This window comes from Coffea eugenioides, chromosome 6, assembly GCF_003713205.1.
Source record: "Coffea eugenioides isolate CCC68of chromosome 6, Ceug_1.0, whole genome shotgun sequence".
NCBI classification, from domain to species: Eukaryota; Viridiplantae; Streptophyta; class Magnoliopsida; order Gentianales; family Rubiaceae; genus Coffea; species Coffea eugenioides.
In genome coordinates this window covers 52,385,928-52,411,490 of record NC_040040.1, presented here as the reverse complement: position 1 = coordinate 52,411,490, position 25,563 = coordinate 52,385,928, and the positions used below count along the sequence as shown (strand labels likewise).

The 25,563-nt window shown below is 36.5% G+C and overlaps 2 protein-coding genes across 2 annotated transcripts; both read left to right on the top strand.

Annotated features, from left to right (window-relative positions):
• Positions 1–447: 447 nt before the first annotated feature.
• Positions 448–5,133, top strand: LOC113773263 (serine/threonine-protein kinase STY13). The gene is made up of 3 exons (XM_027317870.1): positions 448–732; positions 1,371–2,381; positions 4,494–5,133. The coding sequence occupies exons 2-3, from the start codon at positions 1,483–1,485 to the stop codon at positions 4,831–4,833; spliced, it is 1,239 nt and encodes a 412-aa protein (XP_027173671.1). The 5' UTR covers positions 448–732; positions 1,371–1,482; the 3' UTR covers positions 4,834–5,133.
• A 3,887-nt stretch (positions 5,134–9,020) lies between these two features.
• On the top strand, positions 9,021–25,274 carry LOC113775498 (glycogen synthase-like). The gene is made up of 15 exons (XM_027320405.1): positions 9,021–9,420; positions 10,150–10,674; positions 11,127–11,225; positions 11,319–11,371; positions 11,797–11,854; positions 12,467–12,549; positions 14,170–14,247; positions 15,574–15,653; positions 16,373–16,551; positions 17,334–17,408; positions 17,995–18,035; positions 18,259–18,364; positions 18,582–18,664; positions 24,759–24,832; positions 24,951–25,274. The coding sequence occupies exons 1-15, from the start codon at positions 9,205–9,207 to the stop codon at positions 25,061–25,063; spliced, it is 1,863 nt and encodes a 620-aa protein (XP_027176206.1). The 5' UTR covers positions 9,021–9,204; the 3' UTR covers positions 25,064–25,274.
• Positions 25,275–25,563: the final 289 nt, after the last annotated feature.

The window sequence follows — 25,563 nt, the reverse complement described above, 5'->3', positions numbered from 1 at the left end:
TACATTATTCACTATCATTTCACATCCAATTAATAGTAGCATTTCACCGGTATGCAATGCACAAAATTTTCCAAGGTCTGAAGTAATTAGTCCACTCTTAGTCTTTAGTCTCACTTCAGAAACATTAATGAAGTTCTCTATTCTACAGCAAAGAAAAAAAATAAGCCAAAAACCAAAATTTCTAGTCAGCCAAGGCCCCACTTGAGAACAGCCACCACACTAATGAGCAGCCAGTGCTGAATCTTTCCATCAAACACCATACAACTTACTAAGTCACATGATCATCACAGGCATGATCATCATCGGACGGTCCAATTTCACCCAATGTGGGTCCGAGGAAAATGTGATTACAATAATCAGTAGGGGCGACTACACCAGAGGACTTCCCGAGAAAGAGTAAAAAAGGAAAAAACAAAACCAAAGACGAAGACCCAGTAGAAGCAGAGAGTTTCTTTTTTCTGTCAAAAACCCCCCAATTTCATTTACTACTATTTCTCTGCGTGTTTTTGTGCGTGAGAAAGAAAGAAATACTGCCCACACGGCGTCGTTTAGGGGAGACCGAAGGTGAGCTAGCTGGCTAGACGGAGACGACGAAAGCGAAGAAGAGGAAGATAGAGGAGGAGGCGGTCGAGGATTGTGTGTTTGGTGCGTGATTGGAGGGGTAAATTTGTAACTTGGCTTAATCGATCCCTCCACCCATCGGAATAGTAAAGTCAAGCCCTCTCGATCGAGGTAATTTTCAGGCTTTTTGGGGTCGATTTTGATGCTGGATCACTTGAATTTCTCGGCTTTACTGGCTTTTAGTGATTTATTTTCTCTCATTTCGGCTCTGATTTTGCAATTTTTGTTTTGGATTCATTTCTAAATGGGGTCTTGGAGTTTTCTTTTTCTGTAGGGTTTTGAGCTGGAGCAAGGTTTAATTTTTGATTACGTTGGGAATAAATAGCGGAGGTTGTTTAATTAAGGATTTTTTAGCGGTTTGGAGATGGAAATCTTTTATGGTCAATTCAGTTGACCTGATAGGAAAATATGTGAGAAAGAGAGGGAAATTAGGATTTTGAGTTTTGGTTGATTGTGGGTTTTTTTTTTTGAATTTTAATTGATGTTCAAAACTATAATTTTGGCAATAATTTAATGTAACTGGGATTTTTCCTTTTTGGCTTTTTCAGGGTCTAATAGAAGATGGATTCTTTAGTATTTTGGTGACCAATAAAGTTTTTTTATGGAAATGTATTCTAGTCTATTTGCGAGCTAATCAAGTTTTCATAAGATTTTAATAAAGCTATCTAATTTTCTTTTTATTTTTCTGATTTAGATGCTCGTTGACCTCAAATTATTCCATCATGTAACACTTTTCCCTTTGGCTGTAGGGATTTTGTAGAGTGGAAATATTGAAGCTGAAATCTCCTCATGCAGAAGAAGTAGAGGTTTTAAAGTTTGCTACTTGTAGATTTTATTGTACTGCGATTTGACTGTGAGAAAATGTTGGAGGCTCCGAAATTTACTGGAATCATAGGCCTAAACAATAACCGTGATGATTATGGCATATCACAAAATTTTTACCATAAGCTCAATGAGGGCTCGAACATGTCAATCGACAGCTATGGGAGCCTGCAAATGAGCAATGGTGGAGGATCTGTTGCTATGTCTATGGATAACAGCAGTGTGGGGTCAAATGATTCACACACTCGCATTTTAAACCACCAGGGCCTTAAGCGAGTGAACAACAACTATTCTGTTGCTGCTAGTGTCAACCGTGGGAGGGTTTCTCACGGGTTAAGTGATGACGCACTAGCTCAGGCTTTGATGGATCCTAGGTTTCCCACCGAGGGGCTTGAGAATTATGATGAATGGACTATTGATTTGAGGAAGCTTAATATGGGAGCAGCGTTCGCCCAAGGAGCATTTGGAAAGCTCTATAAGGGGACATATAATGGTGAGGATGTTGCAATTAAGCTTCTTGAGAGGCCTGAGAATGACCTAGAGAGGGCACATTTGATGGAACAACAGTTCCAGCAGGAGGTAATGATGTTGGCAAGATTGAAACATCCGAACATAGTTCGCTTCATCGGCTCATGTCGTAAACCCATGGTATGGTGTATCGTCACTGAATATGCCAAAGGGGGATCAGTTCGACAGTTTTTGACCAAGCGGCAGAACAGATCCGTTCCCTTGAAACTGGCTGTTAAGCAGGCCTTAGATGTGGCCAGGGGGATGGAATATGTGCATGGCCTGAACCTTATTCATCGAGATCTCAAATCTGATAATCTTCTCATTTCTGCTGATAAATCTATCAAGATAGCAGATTTTGGTGTTGCTCGTATAGAGGTGCAGACTGAAGGAATGACTCCAGAAACAGGGACATACCGCTGGATGGCTCCGTAAGTCTCTCGACTCTTTATGGACTTAAATTTTGTTTTTCTTTTGAGATGATTGCATTCTTTGACTGGATGTTTTCCACCGTGTGAGCAATCCTTAGAAGTTTCAGGAATTTTGGTCTGAAGATGGTCTATTATTATGGTTATTACTATAGAAGATGTAAAGGGTATTTGCAAAATTATGCTTTACATTAATGACAAGCAGAGACCAGGGAAATCCGAGGATGCTTATTATTAGTATATTTGGAAAACAGAAGTGAATGCATTAGGGCGATGAGGGGAAATGTTCCTGCTACTCTGCAGTGCATGAAAGAAGTTGTTGTCTGTTACCAGTAGTGCTTCTCAGGAAAGGAGAAATTGGGGTAGGGGCCAAAAAGACTCTATGAGCAGAGCTTGCTCCTTTATGAAATCTTCATTTTTGAGCTTCAAGGTTTTCTTGTATTAGTAGTGCCAGATGCTTGAAAATGCTGCTTTTTTTTCTTTGGTTTTTTTTTTTGGGGGGGGGGGGTTTATTTCGGGATAAAAATTTTGTATTCTTTCTAGTCATTTAGGACTTTTGAACTTAAAGATGATTTAGCATTTTTGAAAGCTTCCTAAGATTTGCCGATGGCATAGTTGCTTTTGGATTTGGAGATATCCTATAGCATTCTTGGAAGCTTCCCAAGATTTGCTCATGGCATAGTCACTTTTGGATTTGGAGATATCCTAAACATGCTAATGTGATGTGGTGGTGGTTGTCATCCGTGTGATGTTCGGAAGTTGCAGGCTGAGGTTTTCCTTAAGAGTTGACTTTCTAGTTTGTATATTTGAAATTGAAGCTTGAATTCCCTTTCACTTGGTACTTTGGTTGATTTACATCTCTGGGTATTTGTTTCATGTGGTAGTTAATGGTCATTGCAACACCTAAGTTTCCAAGTGGTGGAGTTGGATGTTGGGTTAGTAGCAGCTCCCCAAGTAAATGATGAAAACCAGCCGTAGAGAACTTCCTAAACATTTTTCATGCTTGAAACATCTAATTGTTGTCGTCATTGAGATATAGTATTTAATCTTTGGGGCCCCTTTTTTATGGTACATTGACTTGTTCCAGGTAAGAGCTGTAGAGCTTTTTCCAACCAGGATTCGTCCTATATTGCTTAATTTGTTGTGACTTATCAATTTGAGGGACGTTAAGTTTCTTGCATGTCTTCTATATTCTTAGTATGCTCTCCATCCCATGCTATCCCAGAACAGTTTTTGTGGTCCAACTGGCTGCTTTCTAAACCATCAAATGTGTTCATGTGCACTCAAAACACTAAATCATGAGCTCAGTCAGTCATTATAGACAATTTATAGTATGGACTAGATTTACTTTGCAAAGCCAAATGGTCAGAACCAGTTATTGAGATACTGAATGAAATTATGGTATTTCAGTTTCTCAGTCACTTCTCTTTTATGCTTGTACATCATGATATGCTCCAGCTTTGTAGGTTCTCTCTTTATATGTTCTTGAGACTGGGCTTCAGTACATTTCTGTGTATGTTTATCAGTTGAACCATTCGGGATTAAAGAATCGTGAGGGTGATGATCGTGTGTGATCTTGACCGATTCTTTGACTAAATTGACGTTTGAGGAAAAAAGTAGTATGTTTTAGGCTGTGGACTGGTCTCTATATTGCAAAATTTTGTTGAAATCTTTATTCCAACATTTCTTCAATGGACTTGAATTTTAATTGTTCTTTTATTGATAGTTGATGCATTAACTAATATCTGTAACACTAATGCATGCACAGCATCTGTGTGGTCTATGCAATGACTGTAACTCACTGTGCCCTGCTTTCCCTAGGTTGCAGACTGAGGGCATTTCTGCTTCCACATTGTTATCACGTTTTATAGCCAATACATAGAAACTTCCCATTAGGTTTATGCATTGACTAATGCTTGCAACACTAATGCATGTACAGCATCTTTTTGGTATATGCAATATGACTGCTTTCCATAAATTGGAGACTGGGGGCATTTTTGCTTTCACACTGTTATCAGATGTTTAAGTTATTATTGTCTTGCACTAATTGAAGGTGATATTCTTAGTTTCCTCTTACTCTGGGCTGCTTGAGTGTGTTGTACTCTGGATGTGCAGGGAGATGATCCAGCATAGGCCGTATACCCAGAAAGTTGATGTTTATAGCTTTGGGATTGTTCTGTGGGAACTGATCACAGGAATGCTTCCATTCCAGAACATGACTGCTGTACAAGCAGCTTTTGCTGTTGTCAACAAGGGCGTCCGCCCAACCATTCCCAATGACTGCCTTCCTGTACTCAGTGAGATAATGACACGTTGCTGGGATGCTAATCCTGATGTGAGGCCTCCTTTCAGTGAGGTTGTTCGGATGCTTGAGGCTGCCGAGACTGAAATCATGACAACTGTCAGAAAGGCCCGTTTCAGGTGCTGCATGAGTCAACCTATGACCATGGATTAATGCAGAGAGGAAAGGTGTAGAAGCGGTAAGAACAGAGTAAAGCATTCAAAGGAAAAAAGAAAAAGAAAAAAAGCTGATTTTATATCAGTTTCTGTATGTATCAGGCTTAATTTCTTTCTTCAGATAGAAAAAGGGAGGGAGGAAAGTCATCATAAGAACTGCTTGTTTTGTGCTTTTTTTTTTTTTTTGCCCCTTTTACTGATGGATTGAATATGTTTAATTAGTGCTAATAGAGGAGGATTGATGTGTATTTATACATATGCCTTGTGTTGCTTTGTTTATACATGCCTTGTTTAGTCATTTGCCCCAAAAGTAGTGGGCTTGAGTTTTATTTAATTACCAATGCTTCCAACTCCTGAAGCCTCTTATCTATCGAATTTGAGCAAACCTGGACTTACATATGGTGTGTGCCACTTTTCGCATATAGATAGAAAGTGACTATCATCACAAATGATGGAAGTTGAAGCATCAGTTGCTCACTTCATTGCAGCTTTAATTTGATCCAGGAAACAGAGGAAGCAGGAAACCAACACTTGGTCACAGATACTTGCAAATCTGATGGTTAATTGCATCAACTTGGGCGCATCTTTTGACATTTTGGCTGTGTGCTGGAATGGCCGGTGAATGGTTATTTTCCTTTCAATACATTTTGCAGACTGCAGAGAATCAAATCCCGACAGAGGACTCTAAGAGGCCTTCCCACGGTTTAACCAGGGAAGGTTTAGGAGTTCTTCCCAATCTTTTAACCTGCAATTGTTTCAGGGATTTTGGCCTTTTCAAGCTTCCGCTCTTAATTGTCAACTCAAGGTGCGAGGAGCATTCAACATTCCATGGCAGTTAGCGTGATTTATTTGACTCTTAATTGCGAATAAAATACCATATTTTATGAGTCCTTCCTTTTTTTTTTTCAAACAAATGAGTCCTTCCTTTTAGTTGACCAAGAATGTTGTTGAAAATGGAGAGCATTATCGAGACCAGGGGGTAACAATTTGTCCGAGTCTTGCCATTTTACTTTTAAAAGGTAAATCCTATTGACTTCCCTTTAAAAGTTTTGGTATATTTAAATAAATTTTTGGTTCCGAAATTTTAGGTTTTTTTATTTTGTGCGGTCACGTGGTAGGTTAAAATACATCTAACGAGTTAAAATCCTGAAATGAATCTACGATAATTTTTTTTTTTTGAAAATCTACAATAAAAATTCTAAATTCACTGCCCGCTTCCTGAATTGTATACAATCCCAGGAAAGTACTATATATAATTTTTTTTTTTTTTTTTTACACTTTTGTGTGTAAATAATGGCAAAGAGCCTCGTGACACAGACAAGAAGGATCCATTATACATAATTGTTCCCCAAAAAAAAAAGGTTTTGATTGAAGTGATTTCTACGCATTCTCTTTCCCTTTCTCTCATCAACGAAGAGAGGCAGGAATGGTTGCATTTGCAACCGTTTTGGAAAGTTCGTGATCAAGATTTGGCCAAAAAAAAAAATGAGGTCCAGATTTTATCTTGTACCTTATTTTTCACATTATGTGTGGAACTCACAAAATTTTATTCTATAGTCATACGTTGTTGAAAGTGAGTTATGTCGTGTGCAGATAAAGTTATGCCGCCATGTGTATTTTGCACGAAACCGCTTCGAACGGTTTTCCTGATAACTATTCGGTCCCTTGTCCCTCCCATCACACTGGCATTAGGCTTGGGTTTTAACTTAGTTGATTCCCTTGCTGCTTTCTCTTTGTTTACTTTTGAAGCTAAAACAGTAGTAATTGAAACCAATCAATATTCCACTTTTGAACAAAACAAGCAAAGGATAAAGGTCGATCCATGTTTTTGTATCCATACGCTTCTATATTCTATTCTCTCAGATTTGATATCTCATTTAGTCGTCTCCATTCCAATTTTAGAATGACGCAAGGAGCGTTGTTTGGCATCACTTTATAGTGAAGGCAAAAAAGCGTATATGAAACTGGAAATGTGCTTCAAAATTAGTCAAAAATGCACTTTTCAATTTTCATCCCAGGTGTTGATTCCTATGTTTTTAATCAAGTGAATAGTTTATATTTAAATTTTTAGTATATATCTTACATTCTCGAGATTTACGAAATACCTACGCTATATATAAAGGGAGAGAGAGGGGTTGGTGTAAAACTTTTTATGTCACTTTATGTTCTCCTTTAAACTACCCTTGATAATTACAGAATTTGCTTCTAACTTCCAATAATCCTTCTTCCGGCTAATATGTATTTCTTATTATTTAATTTTTCAACTTATTTAGTAAACCTTAATTTTTATTAGTAACCATCAATTATGGTTATGAATTACTACTAAATAATTATTTGATTACATATTTTATTTTAGTGAATTTTCTACATATTTAGTATTACAACATAAAACTAATTCTCTTGAAAATGATTTTAAACATGGTCAAAAATTTTGGCACAAGTTTCTTTTATTAGTTGCACACACATTCGTGTGTACCTTGAACATTAATATATCTAATGCGCTGAACTAGATATTCATTTTCCTTAAATGAATTTTTTTTCCTTAAGTGAATTATACATGTATAAGAATTATTTCTCAATTACATCTAAAATGAGTATTTACTGGAACATATGGTAAATTTGCTTTAAAACTTTTTTACTTAAAATTTTTTTTTCTAATAGGAGAGGGATGAGATTCAAAAAACAAGGGATCAAAGCGATTTAAATTTAGGACTTCTAATAAACTGATTAAGTAATTACCCTAGAATAGCACCAAAAAAGTTTCTTTCATAGGGTTCCGTCTGATAAAACTGAATCTGAATTGTGAAGTCTAAATTCTGAAATCTGAATACTGAAATAATTAATTTGCTAAATTTTAAGTACTGAAAAGAAATATATGAATGTCTGAATTTTAATACTAAATTTATTTATACTGTTTGATAAATATTTATAACTGCATGCTTAATAAGTTTAATTTGACAATTTTACCCTTATATCTTTTCATTCAAAAAAGAAATAGAACCTATGATTTGATTAGCTTAAAATTGTTAGGTATAAAAATGACAATATTTATTTTTAAATCAAATTAATATAAAAGATGAAATATATTATATGAGGAGTATGGAGAAAATGTGAAAGTCATTAAAAATGGATAAAAGAGAAACAGAAAACCGTTAGATAGAGAATATCAGGTTATTTAATTAGATAAGAATTTTGAATATAATTAACAAACAAGGGTAGATTTGGTAGATAAGATAAGGTAGTTGAAGTAATTCTATTAATTCTTATCAAAATTAAGCATTCAGTTAGAATTTTTGTGTTGAAAAAAATACACACAAGTTCAGCACTGCTTAACAAATTCAGCAGATGGATTTTCATTTATCAAACACTCAAAATATCTGAATGTCTGAAAAGGTTCAATTTCAGCACTTTTTTATGTTATCAAACAGATTGCACCAAAATATTAGTGGTAAAAATCTCTCTATTTCCAAAATCATGCAATTTAGATATAAAGTTGGAAGATATCACGAAGTAGCCGGACATAAAACACTTTCAATGTTCAAATTTACAAATACTATTGTGTTTAGCATGTACATTTGTTGTCCCAATCAGTACCGATCTACATAGGCTCCGTTTGAATTTCTCAATTTTTGAAAAATAAGTTCTTCATATACTATGTTACAGTAATACAAACAAAATAACTCCAAAAACTTCACATTCATATAATATATAAAAAACAACTACAAATATACAAAAAAAATACACCACCGCCAAAAACACACCACCACTCGCCGGCCCTTCCCCCACTCTTCCCTCCTCTTCCCTCTCCTTCTTTTTCGTCCTCTCTCTTCTACTTCCCTTTCTCCTTGCTTTCTTCCTCCTTCATTCTCCTCCCTCTTCCTCCCCTCTCCTCCTTCTTCTTCCCCACGCCTCTTCCGCTACCCCTCTCCCCTTTTTTCCCTCTCTGGTCACGGGTTGCGATCAGAGAGGGGAGAGGGTGGGGAGAAGGGAGGAGAGATAGAGTAATGGTGGGTGATTGTAAGATTTTATAAAATTTTAAAAATATTTTATTAAAATTTTAAATTTTAAAAATACTTCAAAATATATTTTCAAAAAAATCCAAAAAAACACTATTAAAAACATTTACAATAGAAATTTTTCATTACAATAAAATATTTTAAAAACACCCGAAAACTAATTCAGACGGAGCCATAGTTTTCTGCAATCATTCCTAGGATATTCTCGTACTTCACAGACCCCAAAATCCTAGTAGGCCCTGCTCATCCATACAATCAGGAACAAATACAAAAAAAGGTTGTATTTTTTAGTACTAGGACTGAAGTACTGTATATTTATGAATTTGGATGTTCCCAGTTGAAGTATTTCTACTATGACACTCGGAATCTGCTTGCCATCCTCATTCTCAATCTCCCCAATACCAAAGACAAAGGGTAGTATTACTAGCAGTTCTATTCATCGGTGTTTTTGTAGAATCAACTCTTATGATTTTGTTGTTGTTAACAAGACTAATAAGAAGAAGTTAAAGCCCTGCAAGAATTACTTCTTGTATTCAAATTCATGTGATGTCAAGATCCCTGCTGCTCAGGTAAGTAGAATTCTGAGCTTTTCCTCTGTAATGGAAAGAACCCTTTTCAGATTATGGCAAATATAAGCATTTTGTTTGATTAAGTCGAGAACCCAATTATACATTTTTATGCATTGTTGGAAGATTGACACTTTGTTTACATTGAAAAAAGCACCTAATTGAGCACAAAATCTCGGGGGCCTTTTTCTTTTCTGATTGTAATTTCTAGAAACGGATTTACGTACAAAAAGTTTCAAATGGTTAACGTTGGTGCAAGAAATGTAATGAGAAATTCTGTTGAAGTTTGATGACATTGGCATGCTTGTCATAGTTATATTGGTTTTCGTGATTCTTGAACTGTGAAAGAATAGAGTTTTACTGATGAGATCTGAATTTGGTTGCTGGTAGTAATTTCTTGAGCTATAATGTGCATGCTGATAAGAGCAGAAGGCTTTTGCAGTTTTACTCAGAGAGAAGATCACCGAAAGCATTCAAAAAAGTAAATATGTGTGTATGTTAGTCTGATTTTGGCATTTGGAGAATAAAGGGGACAAAGGAAATTGGGTGATTTCTTGTTTTAGTAATTTTAAAATTGGGAGGAGGCTGGGGTTGGGGTTGGGGTTGAGTTGTTTATCATTTCTGCCTCCTGTTTCTGCCAATAATTACTGCAGCGTATAGATTATAGAACAATACTTAGCATTTGTTACTATTTCTTTTTCACCTTAGATATTCTTAGTTTTAATCTTTCAGATTGGAGCTGCAGAATTGGAAGACTCAACTACTAAATCGGGTTTCAAGAATTTAGTCTGGCCTTCTCCTGATGACGAAATCCCATTTTGGCGTAGAGAATTCCCCACATGGGACGTCAACTCAGATGATTCTGTTAATGCAGAGAAGGATTCTGATCTTTTACACATTGTTCATGCGACAGCTGAAATGGCTCCTATTGCAAAAGTTGGAGGTCTTGGTGACGTTGTGACTGGTCTTGCTCGTGCTTGCATAACACGTGGTCATAAAGTGGATGTCATGCTTCCTTTCTATGAATGCATACAGAGGCAACATATTAACAACTTGGTGTTGATTAGTACATATGCTTCATATTTCAACGGAGACTGGATCCCTACTAATGCATATAGGGGCGAAGTCTCTGGAATCTCTGTGATTTTTATTGAGCCATCCAACCATTTCTTTAAGGGACAGAGTGTTTATGGAGGTTCATATAACGAGCTAGAAGCATATTTGTTCTTCAGCCGTGCTTGTCTTGAGTGGATGCAGGTTTATGATGGATAAATATGGGTTACTACATGCAATAAGATAATTTAGTTTTTTCAGTATATTTATTCTATTTCCTTATTCTGTAGTACTTTCCTCTTTATCCCTAGAGTCTATTCTCTCTGTAAATACTCTTGTACTAAGTAGGCGTAATAAACTCATCAAATAGTATTTGAGATTTATGATCATCCTTTCTCGAGGCTCACAAGTTTGTCTGGAACTTTGTTGGAGGAAATTATTCTTCTTCTTTGGTCATCTCACAGCTCTTTCCTCGAGCTTCTGAATGTAGCTGAATAAGTTGTTCAATAACTGCCTTTTGAATCATTTTCTATCAAATGTCTTTCATCAGCTATAGCCACTAGCTTCCATTAAAAACTGAACCTTCATATGCATTTGAATGGTTCATTTCACACACTTGGCGGCAAGGGGAAATTTCACAAAAGCTTCTCTTGCAGGTAACTGGAACACAGCCTGATATCATTCATGTCCATGAATGGCAGACTGGTGCACTACCCCTACTTTACTGGGATATATACCAGGATCTCTCACTTAAGGTATGACTATGGCCTCTTGCTGCCTTTAGTGTTTACCGGATTGCATTTTCTTATCTTATGGTTGCTTAATTATCATGGTTTTTTTTTTTGTAGAAACCGCGAATAGTATTGACAATTCACAACATGGAGCATTACGGAGAATGCAGGTTCTCTACTTATGTTTTTGTTTATTGTTCTGGTAATTTGCATATGTGACTTTGGAATTTGATCTTGTATGGTTTGGGTTATACAATTCTTGCTTCTCCAAGTACAAATGCTACCCCAGTGTGATTGAACCTTAGTTAATTACATTCCATCAGTCACTTTTCATGATTCTCAGAAATTCCCTTTGTATACTCAAATAAATTCAGAGATATCTTCATCAACTTTTTCATAATCTCCTTTGAGTTGGGCAATTTGAAAGTATTTTATGTCATGGATCTTGAAGATTTCCCTGCTCAATAGCATACTATTGTTTATTGATTGCCAACCCCCAATTGAAACACAACACACAAAGAAAATTGAAAAAGCAGAAACATATAGTAGCAAATTTTACAACTCTTCATCTATGTACTTTCTTCTTGTTTGGCAGCCAAGAGCAACTCAGTAAGTGTGGCCTTGATGGATCTGTATATGCAACTGAAGACAAGGTGTGCAATGTGCCATTGAAAATGCTTTATGCACAGAACAGTTGATTATGTTTTTGTTTATAGTTTCCTTAGCGTGTAGTTCCATTGTTCGCATTTCATTCTATAATGTTCTTTTCACTGGAAATTCTATTATTAATGCCTTTTTGGATAATTTACCAGTACCTTCTTTTTCCAAAGATATAGCTGAAGCTGCAGGTTTTACTACCATATGTAGGGCATCAGGTGGTCGAATAATATCTCATCTTACTACATCTTAATATATATAGAATGCAAACTGACTCTTTTGGTGTTATGTCACTTCAATTTATAACTAAAATATCCATAGCAGAATGTTAACTACAAATTTGATTCCTTCCCCACTATTTCTGCTTTATCTTTTGATAATTTGAAAATTCAAAAAATTGAAGGACATAGTTTTTATCCATGAATGAATGCTTCGGATTCGTGATCTTTCAAGGAAATTAGAAGTACAATGACATACTCAATAGTCTTTTTCTTTAACCACAGACGTAGAGTGTCCCTGATTCACTAATTAATTGCAATTCCATGTAGTTTATCCGTTGAATTTTCTGACAAATAGAACTTTGAACCTCTTCCACTAAAAAATTGCAGGCTGTTGACGATCGTACAATTGGTCATAACCCTGAGAGGTTAAGCTTATTGAAAGGAGGCATTGTCTACAGCAATGCAGTTGTGTACGTTGGCTTGGTCTTTGAATGGTTTCCATCTTGTTATTCATACACTTGCTGTTTCCAGTTTAGCCATGCAGGAGAACACATCTATATACAATTTTGTTAGCACATCGGTGATTATTCATTACTCTTTGTTGTATATGACAAATCAGAGATATACCTAGTGGGAAGAAATGGAGAGCACAGCTTGAATGACTAGTTTAAAACATATAGTCTCCAGAATAAATTGTGCCTCGGAAAGGAGAATGTAAAAGATAACATAATAGCAAGAAGTCAGTTGCTATTGATTTTTTTCTTAGTCCTTTTTCTTGGCAGGAGACACTTAATGGAAAACGCTATGAACTTGCTTAACAAGAATAAATCTTAAATTGATTGCTCCATTATCCGGGATTTTTTTTCTATTATCTGGGATATTACATGTTTGATTGAATTGTAACCAATTGTACTTAAATTATGTCTAACACTTTGAATATTTCTTGAACAAGCACAGCAAAATTTGGAATACTGGGTATATACTGCATAAATAGGTTGCAAGTGTTGAATTGTGTCCGTTGCATAAGTTAGCTATTCTTGTTCTTCATACTATATGTTGGTTTTAATTTGGGAATATTTCAGTCATTTACAAATCCTAAATTTTATTAAATCTCAATTGCAAGGAAGAAAACTTTACGTCTTCTGTTTCTTCAAGGCATTGCATGAATTATCCACTAACATAAATTGGCCTGGGTTGAACGGCATGCGCCACAGGAAGTTCTGACTCAGTTGGATTTGACTGGGGTTATACTGCATTAGTATATTGCAAAGATTGTGGCTATGGTAGCTCATTTTATGCTAAGCTGGATACGAATATTTTCCAAATGGGCAAGGAGGGCATACTTTAACAAGTTTCCTTTGGATGTTATGGAAACTAGAATTACTTATAGTCATTTTCCAGGTACTTGTTTAAATTAATAAGAAGTATAATAGAAGGGAAGCTGGGCCTCATTTCTGTACTCAGAAACTGGAATATGACTGTAAATTTTCAGGTGTTAGCATTAACTTTGATGATTACTTTGTTAGTTTTTCTGTTACTCAATTGTGTATTGACAGTCTTTCTTAATGATTAAACAACTTTTAAGATGGATTCATCACAGAATATGTTACTATTTTTTCTGTTCAAAAAACTTATGGTTCTTTGGCTAGTATGAATTGAGTTTGACAGAATTTTGAAGGCTTAGCATATAGATTAGCCTTAGTTACAATCTCCAACACTTATAAGTAATTCAAGGAGATCAAAATCCACTGCAAGCAATAAAAAGAAATAATGGCATTTTGAGGGATATTGTGATCTTTACATATTGCAGGACTTGTAGCTTAATATGACGCATTCATTATTATCTAGAGTTTTTTTATAATGATTATTTAAATTAAGGTGAAAATTGGATGAAATTTTTCAGATAAATTTAGTCCTATACTTTTGAAGAACTTTGAGCTAAATTATCCATATATTGAAAGTTTTATCTTTTGTACTAAATTAAAAAAGGAAAAGGTTTATCTGTGGAATGCTGGAGTCAAAATTGCATTAGCTTATGCACACACAGAGCAAAAAATGATTAATTTGATGATTCTCATTTTAATTTTCAGCACAGTCTCCCCGACATACTTAAAAGAAACACTGTGTTCTGGATGGCTTGCTAGTACCTTGTTAAGGAACCGTGACAAGTAAGTTATCTTCCTGCTATGGCATTTTCAGGGGTTAACACAGTTACATGATTATTAATTTATTAACAAAAGAAAAATAATTTTATTAGACAAATATGTGATCTTTGGAACTATAAGGGGATGTTATTTCTTGCTACATTTACAATTCATTCCGTGACGATGAGAAAGTGTTTCTTGAGTGGACTTCCCTCTATGGACCAATGTTAATAATTCCAATTCTGAAGAACTAAGATAAATTTGCAAATGTGTATTGGGCAATCACTTTACACAATTAGTGTTAATAAGTTTATGAATATACTTCTCTGACGTCGACAAAGACTGATGCCATGCAACTTCATGTTCCATCTTCCATGTTAGACATTACTAAGTACAGATCCTTAAAGAAAATAAAATAGTCAGTTGAAATGACCATAGGAGACTCTAATGTCTTTGTTACTTGCTTAAGTACACTTTACATCTCAGCAGTGTCATTGTTATATTTTGCATCATGTCACATGATTTTTGGATGAGTTCTCTTGAATTCCCCATTAATTGTCGGACAAATTCTGGATGGTTGACTGTGACACTTGGACCTCATGAGCATTCAGAGAATGTAGGAAAATAAAAGTAATGCTGCTGATCATTCATTATCCTTTATATCTGCGACTTTGTCTAGGTCCTCAATTGTTTGGAAGAACTCTGTTGTGCTCCCAATTTGTTTAGGCTATCATTGGTCGATGAGCCAAGACAATGGTCTTTCATGAACCTTTGATGTTTTTGAAGAATTATGCTGGTGGTTACCTGATAACTCTTGTCTCTGACTTCCAACACACAAAATAGAAGGTGATCCCTACCATCCCTTGTGGGAGCTGACCAGATCAAAAGTTGTCTTTTCAGAAAACATGAAAACTATCCAACATAAAGCAAAGTGCTGATTGGCCACCATTTGTTATGGTTAGCGTGCATACAAGAATATATGAACTTATATGAGCCAGTTGTCTGTTTTCCATGTACTGTGTGCTGGCTCAAGTTTACTCAGACAGGTAGCATTGTTGCTATGCCATTTTCCTGCATACTTGATTATGGATTTTAATGATGTTAAAGAAAATTAACTAATGTCACCTGGGGTAGAAGCTGGAACTTATCTTTGTAGGAGTTCCAATATTTTGCGAAACTATGAATGTTTCGAGGGATAATAATTAATACACTAGAATCGGATTGCATTAGCTACTTAGTCCAAGTAGTCGATCTCTAATTTAGCTTGTCATCTCTCTGTCACCGTGTATTTGCATAAAAGTTCTGTTTTCATTTGACAAACCACCATTTACATGCTTTGTTCTCCTGTAGGTACTCTGGTATTTTAAATGGAATAGACTCTGCAATGTGGAACCCTGCCACTGATGTTTTCTTGCCTGCTAAATTTGATGGTAATGATTTTGTGCCTAGGAAGTCCTATAGGTGTTTATCATTGTAATTTCATACATGAGCTCATTGTAGGCAAGAGTAGCCATCAGTTTGTATTTTTTTTTTATTGGCCTGGTTGCAAGTATAGCAAACGATGAAAAATGAAAAGCTCTTGGACTGCAGTGAGACCACCATAATTGCATGTGGCCGAAAGAAAATGTTTCCAGATGAGTAGAATTGTATTTTCGATTGGTATTTCAGGGTTGCTTGGTTATTTCTATGCATTTTATTTGTCAATTTGTGTTTACTATTGATAGAGTTGGTGTTGGGTTTGCTTTCACCATTTTTTAACCTAATCTGGGAACTTTATCCTGAGCTTCTGTAGGGATCTCAATTTTTTATTCATTTTATTTCTAGGATTTTTAGACCTTTCCTATTGTACTTTACTTAAAGAGTGTTATCTGGTGATTCAATCTCTTTGTGGCATTAAGAAGTCGTTTCTGACATTTGCTGCATATTTAACATATATAATATATGCACAAGAAGGCTGTGGTCAATTGGGCGTCAACGATGGCTCACCTCCAACTCATATCTCTTAACATTTGAAAATTGCATGTTGCACAGCATGATGCCATGAAGGAACTCTTCCATTCTGTCCTTGCATCTGCAGTCAATTATGTGCACTCTGAATTTTCTTGGCTTTTCTGATTTCTTTTGTTCATCTTTGTGACTTTGTCTTTAGCTGAGAACTTTCAAGGGAAGAATGTATGTAAACGCTTCGTTCAAAGGGGACTTGGTTTGGCTTTAGAAGGCACCAGCTCAGGTTCTGACCGGGTGCCTTTGGTTGTCTGTGTTACTCGATTGGTTGCTCAAAAGGGTCTTCATTTACTTACCCATGCCATCCATAGGGTTGATGAACTTGTGAGCTCTCTCTGTCTCTCTGTCTCTCTCTCTCTCTCTGCATGTTAGGTGGCTGGTGGTGATGTGTGTACTGTTAACTAGAAATCACATGGCCCATTGAACACATCATATTCTATTCTAGTTTCTCATCATCTAAATAAGCTGTATCTGGATGCTGCATGGAATCCTATACGTGGAACAGATGTATTGATTGATGTATCCATCATAAATGCTGTTGCATCACAATCTGATTCCTTGTCCAATTATTAATAACTGCAAAACTTGCATTTTTTCTAATTGTACATGGTTAGCTGTTTGCTGAAAGTGTTGGACCTCAATGAAAGTTTCCAAAAAACCTTACACCAGTGGCTTGTATGATGAATCAGTATGCGCTATAGCCAGCGGCTTGCATGACAAATCATATAGGCCTGTTATCCTTTGTAAGTTTTCAAGGTTTATCTATATCCACTCCAATCATTTTAAATGACAGTACAAGCATGCATCCTTTCATTTGAATTCTTCTGGAAAACATTTCTAAACTATCTTGCATAGGCTAGTTGGTGAAAATGAGTCTACAGCTGGTAATTCTAGTTTCCTCTGCTAGTTCTCTCTTACTTTTCTGTGTTCTATTGAAATAGTTGTTTGCGAACAAGTGTCATGAAAACTGCTATTTACTTTTGGTTACAAGCAGGAAGTGGTAAGTATATGGTTGCTATTTATCCATTGTAAATCTACTATACGCTGTCCAAAGATGTTGGTAAGATATTAACTAACGATATCATTTTTGTTTCCATGTTTTGTAGGGCGGACAGATGGTAGTGCTTGGGAGAGCCCCAGATGGTCGGGTAGAGAGAGAATTTGAAAATCTTGCAAATTTGGTAAGGGATTTAGAGTAATTTCCAGATTATCTTTTCACCTTTGGAAGATTAGAAATAGAGTGTCCCTCCCCACCCCCCACCCCCCCCCCCAACCCCAAAAAACGAAAAAAAAAAGGGCAGAAATTGCTGAAAGTCATGTATCTTGTTCCTGTACGCATGCCTTAAGTGTCTTTGTGTTTTTTGGGAACCTGTGCTTGAAAGTGCTATTGTCTTTTCAAGATTTTTTGACAATCTAGTAGAAAATGATTGTGATATGGTAGAACGTTTGAGCAATTATTTCTCTGTGTATAGCTTTATGCGAGTTTGCACATTCTTGAGATATAGCTTTCCAAAGGCCCAAAGTGATGACAGCTAGAATGCTACAAAAGTAGATAGTGAGTTCTACAGAAATTCTGAAAATTTTCAATAGTATTTGTGACATTTAGGCTGTATAATGCAGTAAAATTGTAACCCACACTCTGCTTAGCAGATAGTGCATTGAAAAGACGTCTTTGGAAGTTATTCATGGATTCCAATTTTTTAATTATGATTTGCCTTTACAGTATTATTCTGGTGAGTTGACAAGAAAGAGTTTTCTTTCTTGCAGTACAACCAAGGCTCCAGCATTAGGATTCTTTTGATGTACAGGTGACAGTTTTCAGGATGAAGCTTCTTGCTTTACCCTTGTTTAAGAAGTTGTGATATGTTTTGCATACTTGTTCCATCTGGATGCATGTTGAAATCTTTACATTATTAAACATAGTATTACTCTGGCCAAAGTAATTTTCCACTAATAGTATTTAAAAATAACATAAAATGCCTAGAATGCTGCTCATAATGATATTCCCCTTGTGGGGTCTGCAACGTGCAGTGAGGAGCTATCACACATGCTTTATGCAGCTGCAGACATGGTGTTGGTCCCTTCGATGTATGAACCATGTGGGCTGGCTCAGATGATTGGAATGCGTTATGGGGCGGTACGTACTTCTTTTTTAATACAAAATAGAATGCTTTGAACCTTATACTACTTAAGTTGTTGACAAGCATTTAATGGTAACTTGAAGGGCTGGATGCGCGTCAATTTCTGAGTAGTCCTTGAGAATTTCTTTGAACAATTGTCCCTATACTAACTAAAACTGGGTAAACCCACTCTTAATTGGAAAGCGGGTTAAGAGGATTTTGTGGTTTTTTCAGATCCCTGTAGTTAGGAAGACTGGTGGTCTTGCAGATACAGTCTTTGACATAGATGAAGGATCACAACCTGAGTTGGCTAATGGGTAAGTTATCAGCCGTACTCTTCTTGTGTTTGACTAAACAAATTTGTCATCGTTTGTACTAAGCTTTCCCTCTTCCACAAAACTCGGTAAGTTTAAATGCTACTGCTTTTGTTGTGGACCTGTTTGCTGTTGTCAAATATCTAATTGAGCCGAAATGTTTTCAGCTTCCAGTCCTCCCCTTCATAAGATAAGAAGTTTTAATTACAACTTCCAGTAAAAGGAAATTTGATTTAAATTATGCTTGGCAAAACTGCTTTTATATTCATGCAGACACACTTACATGCTTTTTTTCCTCTCTAAAAATGATCTATGTTTTGCTTCGATACTGGTTTTCTGTGAAGAATGATGGTAAATTGCCAAATTAACGAGTACTACTATTTCATGTTCATGAACATAAGTATTGTCTTCTAAAATGAAGTTAACAAGGGACTATCTTGAACATGCTGTATTAGTAAAATTTCCCTTATACGTCTTTCCTTTGCATTGTTCATATGAAACGAGATCTGCTTTATCTGCTCCAAAAAATCAAATTAATGCCTATCCATTTTTTGGGCGTTTGAATCGGATATCGCATTTAGTTCAACCAGTCCAGTACTATGTAGTTTACTTGAAAATAATGAATGAGGGGAATTAATTATTTCATTGATCCAAAAAAATATATACAACAGGTTTCAGCCTATATTAGGAAACTATACACAATTATATCCTTAATCCTAGGAATAAGATGTCACCCCAATTTAGCTCCTCTAATCTCTCCTAATTTACACGGTTTTATTACTCAATATTCTACTTCCCAAAAATACAGATTTTCAATATTCTACTTCCCAAAAATACAGATTTTCCCACACTCCCCCTCAAGCTGGTTTGAAGATATCTTTCATCACCAGCTTGCTCACTAACAAATCAAACTGTTTTTTGGGAAGACTCTTTGTAAGCAGATCTGCCACTTGGTCTCTAGTTGGCACATAGGTCATGCAGACTACACCTCCTTCTATTTTTTCTTTGATGAAGTGCTTATCTACTTCAACATGTTTCGTTCGGTCATGAAGAACTGGATTGTGAGCAATAGAAATAGCAGCTTTATTGTCACAATACAATTTCATAGGAAGTACTTCTGAAACCTTCAACTCCTGTAATATTCTTCTAATCCATATCACTTCACAAATACCTTGAGCAACAGCCCGAAACTCTGCTTCTGCACTGCTCCTTGCCACAACATTCTGCTTCTTACTTCTCCAAGTTACCAAATTACCTCCCACATACGTACAATATCCAGAAGTTGATCTTCTATCTGTTATACATCCAGCCCAATCCGCATCGGTATAGGCTTCAACTTGAAGATGTCCTCGTGCCTTAAAGAAAATACCTTTGCCAGGTGTTCCCTTTAGGTACCTTAGGATTCTATGAATTGCTTCAAAGTGCTCTGGGCCTGGTGAATGCATGAACTGACTAACAATACTTACTGGAAATGCTATGTCAGGCCGAGTGTGTGATAAATAAATAAGTCTTCCAACTAGTCTTTGAAACTTTTCTCTGTCTCTTACTTTCTCTACACTAGCTGGTTGAAGTTTCAAATTTGGCTCCATGGGAGTTTCAGCTGGCCTGCATCCCATCATACCTGTCTCTTTGAGCAAATCAAGCACATACTTCTTTTGACTTACAACAATTCCCTCCTTGGATCGTGCAAACTCCATCCCGAGAAAATACTTTAAGTTTCCCAAGTCCTTGATTTCGAATTCCTTGGCCAGAAACTTCTTCGAATTCTCTAATCCTCCACAATCATCCCCTGTTAAAATAATGTCATCGACGTATACAATTAAAATTGCAACTTTACCTTCTTTTGAATGCCTATAAAACAAAGTATGGTCAGCCTGACTTTGTAAGAAACCAAATTTTTTAACAGCTTTGCTGAAGCGTTCAAACCAAGCTCTTGGTGATTGTTTAAGCCCATAAAGAGATTTCTTCAGTTTGCAAACTTTTCCAACACCATATTTGTCTACAAAACCTGGAGGAAGACTCATAAACACCTCCTCTTCTAGGTCTCCATTCAGAAAGGCATTTTTCACATCAAGTTGGTACAATGGCCAATTTGCATTAATAGCAAGAGATAAAAGGACCCGAATAGAATTTATCTTGGCAACAGGGGCAAATGTTTCTTGATAATCTATTCCATGGGTTTGTGTAAAACCCTTCGCAACTAATCTGGCCTTGTACCTTTCTACAGTACCATCTGCTTTGCTTTTAACTGTAAACACCCATTTGCACCCAACAATCTTTTTCTCCCTAGGCAACTCCACCACATCCCACGTATCATTCTTCCTCAATGCTTCCATCTCTTCAAACACTGCAGATTTCCAGTTCTGATCAACCAACGCTTCTTTAATGTTTCTAGGAATCACAAGTTTTGAAATTTCAGTGGTAAAGGCTCTATATTTAGGGGAAAGGTTATCATAGGACACATATTTGGAAATTGGATGTCTAGTACAAGTACGGGTTCCTTTCCTAATGGCAATGGGAAGATCAAGATCAGATTCTTGAGTAGGAAGATTTAAAACTGGGTCAGATTCTGGAACAGCAGAAGAAAAGAAAGGTGAAGTATTACCTGATGTATTTGGACAGACTTCCCTCGAGGACTTCTCATGAACAGGAGCTGGACTCATCAATGGACCTTCACCCTTTTTAAAAATATTTCTCCTAGTGTATACCACAGGCTCAAGATTGGAACAATTTTTTTCTCGTCGCAATATTTCCATATCTGATAAACCAATATCAGTTTCTGCATTATCAAATTGAGGGATCTTCGTTTCCTTATCTGTTTCAAAAATTATAGTTGGTAAAGCTTCAGTTTCCCAAAAATTTGATTCACTAGAATTCTCCCCCTGAATCAAAGGTTTGTTAAAGAAAGGAAGACCTTCCAAAAAAATTGCATCCATAGTGACAAAGACTTTCCGTGTGAGAGGATTAAAGAATTTGTACCCTTTTTGATTTGGAGCATAACCAACAAAGACACATTTTTCGGCCCTAGGATCCAACTTGGACCGAGATTTCTTTGGAATATGCACATAAGCAGTGCATCCAAATATTTTTAAAGGCAAATCTGAATTAACTCTTGATTCAGGGAAAATTTTTTTAAAACACTCTAAAGGAGTACTATATTGTAAGACCTTGGAAGGCATCCTATTAATTAGGTATGATGCTGTTAAAACAGCATCCCCCCAAAAATATTTTGGTAAGTTCATATAAAACATCATGGCACGAGCGACTTCCAACAGATGTTTGTTTTTACGCTCGGCAATTCCATTTTGTTCGGGGGTATCAGTGCAAGAAGACTGATGTAAAATCCCTTTTTCTTCAAAAAATGTTCCAAGGATACTATTATAATACTCTGTTCCATTATCAGACCGCAAAATACTTGCTTTTGTTTGAAATTGATTTTCTATCATGTTATAGAAATTTTGAAAAATGGTTGCTACTTCTGACTTCTTATGCATTAAGTATACCCAACATAGACGAGTATGGTCGTCTATGAATGTTACAAACCACCTTTTTCCCAAAGCAGTAGTAACCCTTGAGGGTCCCCAAACATCACTATGAAACAGATAAAATGGTTTTGATGGTAAATAAGGCCTTGGGACATAAGATTTTCGTTGACTTTTAGCAAGCAAACAACTTTCACATTTCAGTTTTAGGGGGTTCACATTCTTAAAAGGCAAAGGAAACCAATGTTTTAGATAAATAAAACTAGGATGGCCCAATCTGTAATGCCAAACCATTATTTGTTCATAAGCAGATACAGAAATATTACTACTAGACTCTTGAGCAATTTGAGCACTAGGTGAATTATCCTCAAGACAGTAAAGGCCATTGATCATTCTAGCTCTGCCAATCGTCATCATCGAATTCTTGTCCTGAAAAGCACAATGAGATTCATCGAAAATAGCCAAACAATTAGAATCTTTTGTTAGTTTACTCACTGATAAAAGACTGCTGGCCAATTTTGGAACATGAAGAACAGATTTCAGGTTAACATTTTTTGAGATCTGTATTGAACCTTTTCCAGCAACAGGAGAGAAACCTCCATCTGCAACCTTGATCTTTTTATTTCCAGAACATGGTGTATATGATTGGAAGAGTTTAAAAGAATTTGTCATATGGTCTGAGGCTCCAGAGTCTATGATCCATGGAGCAGGAAAGGTTGAGGAATTAGACAAAAAAGAATTGAATAGAGCCTTAGATCCAATACCTGTATGAGCCATAGAAGCATTAGGAAAGTCAGATGAGGTAGAACTGGATTTCAGTAGCATAAGAAGATGCTCCATTTGTTCTTTGGTGAAGGGGCCAGCATCAGCTTCATTAGCAGTAGGAACTCCTCGTCCAGACTTCTCTCCTCCTTTGTTTTTCCAATTTGGAGGTTTTCCGTGCAGTTTCCAACATGTGTCACGAGTGTGACGAGGCTTATTACAATAGTCACACCAGACCTGTGATTTTTCACTGGATTTTTCTCCTGTTCTACGCTGATAAGTTGATGTTTTAAAGGATGAGGCAACCTCTAAAGCCGATCCTTCAACAGCAATTCCAGGACCCTTCTTTCCCAGCATTACATTTCTTCTGCTTTCCTCCCTTCTAACCTCTGAGAACACCTCACCAATTGAAGGAAGAGGCTGTCTCCCAATAATTCTCCCTCTAACTTCATCAAATTCAACGTTTAGCCCTGCCAGAAATTTAAAGATTCGGCTGTCTTCAACAGTTTTCTTATGATGCTGAAAATCCTCTGTTGATTTCCACTCATAGCTGTTGAAGAGATCCAAATCCTGCCATATTCGCTTAAGCGAATTGAAATATTTTGTGACAGTGTCTTCCCCTTGACGTAGATCTCCAATTTTGAGAGTCAACTCGAAAATCCGGGACTGATTTCCCAAATCAGAGTACATCTGATTGATATTTTCCCATAACTCTTCTGCCGTTGAATAGCACATGTAGTTAGAACTGATATCTTCCTCCATTGAGTTTACAAGCCATGTCATAACCATGGAGTTTTCCGCGTCCCATGTTGCGTAAGCAGGATCCGTGCATATTGGAGCCTTTGTTTCACCAGTTAAATACCCCATCTTGCCACGACCTCTGATATACATCCGGACTGCTTGTGACCATCGGAGAAAATTATCTCCATTCAGCCGAATGGTAGTAATCTGAATTGAGTGAGAATCAACACCAGTTTTCAAGGATTCGATTCTGTTTTTGGATGAAGAGGCAGTAGTTTGAGGGTTAATGGTAGATTCTGATGATGTTTCAGACATGATGAAGGGACAGGGGACAATGTGAAAAAACAACTAGGAGGAAAAAACAGGCAAACCTAGCTCTGATACCAACTTGAAAATAATGAATGAGGGGAATTAATTATTTCATTGATCCAAAAAAATATATACAACAGGTTTCAGCCTATATTAGGAAACTATACACAATTATATCCTTAATCCTAGGAATAAGATGTCACCCCAATTTAGCTCCTCTAATCTCTCCTAATTTACACGGTTTTATTACTCAATATTCTACTTCCCAAAAATACAGATTTTCAATATTCTACTTCCCAAAAATACAGATTTTCCCACAAGTTTTCTTTTATTAGCTGTCTTTTCTTTCATTTCTTAGATTGTTGTTCCTCATTTTTTGGTTGAAGTATTTTTTCTTCTCATTGTTGGCCTGAATTTTTAAGGGTTTGAGGGCTATCTTCTGGTCTGATATAATCTTTGCAGTTACCACTAAGATTGATGAAAAATATAATGGCACTTGGTAAATAGTAGATCTTTTCTCCTTGTTTTCAGTCACCTACACTATTCCCCTTGAATTTAGGTCCTGAGCCAACTTTTGTCTTACTTCTTTTGATCTTCCTACTCTAGTCTGTTTATGCTAGGATACATCATCTGCTTCAACAATCATTGGCACGATACAGTGACTCGGGTGTGAGCACTAACTCAAACAACTTCTCGGAACATGAACAGAAGGCCATAATGCTGAAATTTCACACTCTATATAGACATGAATAGGCCCTGAATTTTGACCAGAACTTTTATACTCAGATGTATTTGTTGTGTAGGTTTGTCTTTGAAGGAATTGATCAAGGTTCCCTAAACTGGGCTCTGGATCGTGCATTTTCGTACTACCGAGAAAGTGAGTGTATTTAGTTCTGTGATTTAGTGGTGTTTATATGCAACCTGTAATGTCTGCAGTTTAAGATTTTAAACAACTGCTGCTTGGGATGTAATCTCACTCAGCTTTTTTAATGCAGAACCAAATGAATGGGCTACGACTCTACAGAAAGTCATGAAGGTAGATAATAGCTGGAACAAGACAGCAGGACAGTACATTGATCTGTACAACACATTGAGAGTCAAGTGGTAATCATCCTTCCAAGTCTCGTGGTGTAAAGGAAGGATCTCTGTTTGTGTCATATAGCCTCTCTCGTTGAAGCTCCAACCGTGCTCTTTTTGGCTTGTCCTTATTGTTTCTAACTCTTAGACGAGGTTTTTTGCGCTGTTGTTAATAGAACACCTAGCGCCATACAAAAGTTTCAATAAAACAGATGAATAAAGGACTTTTCTCTCACTTGAAACCACAAGCGAAAATGAATCTGACATTTTTTAACCTTATTTCCATACAATTACATTGTTGGAGACTGCATTTTGTCAGCTTTACAAATTTCAATTTACGTCGCCACTAAATTTTGACCCTGGAGTTCCAGGATGGCAAGCTTATACGATAAGGGGGCAACAATCTAACTTGATTCGTTGCCTAACCAACCACTAGCTGCAAAAATGAAAAATGTAGGCAAACACATGAGAAGTGGAAATTGCCTCTTTAAGGGGGCAGGGAGGGGGAAATGAATGTCTTTCATACTTCCA

Bases quoted from the DNA above. Each gene is read 5' to 3' on its own strand.
- LOC113773263 (XM_027317870.1), top strand. From the start codon at position 1,483: ATGTTGGAGGCTCCGAAATTTACTGGAATCATAGGCCTAAACAATAAC. The intron at 2,382-4,493 runs GTAAGTCTCTCG...CTGGATGTGCAG, and splicing joins ACATACCGCTGGATGGCTCC to GGAGATGATCCAGCATAGGC.
- LOC113775498 (XM_027320405.1), top strand. From the start codon at position 9,205: ATGACACTCGGAATCTGCTTGCCATCCTCATTCTCAATCTCCCCAATA. The intron at 11,372-11,796 runs GTTCTCTACTTA...CTTGTTTGGCAG, and splicing joins GAGCATTACGGAGAATGCAG to CCAAGAGCAACTCAGTAAGT. The intron at 16,552-17,333 runs GTGAGCTCTCTC...CATGTTTTGTAG, and splicing joins TCCATAGGGTTGATGAACTT to GGCGGACAGATGGTAGTGCT.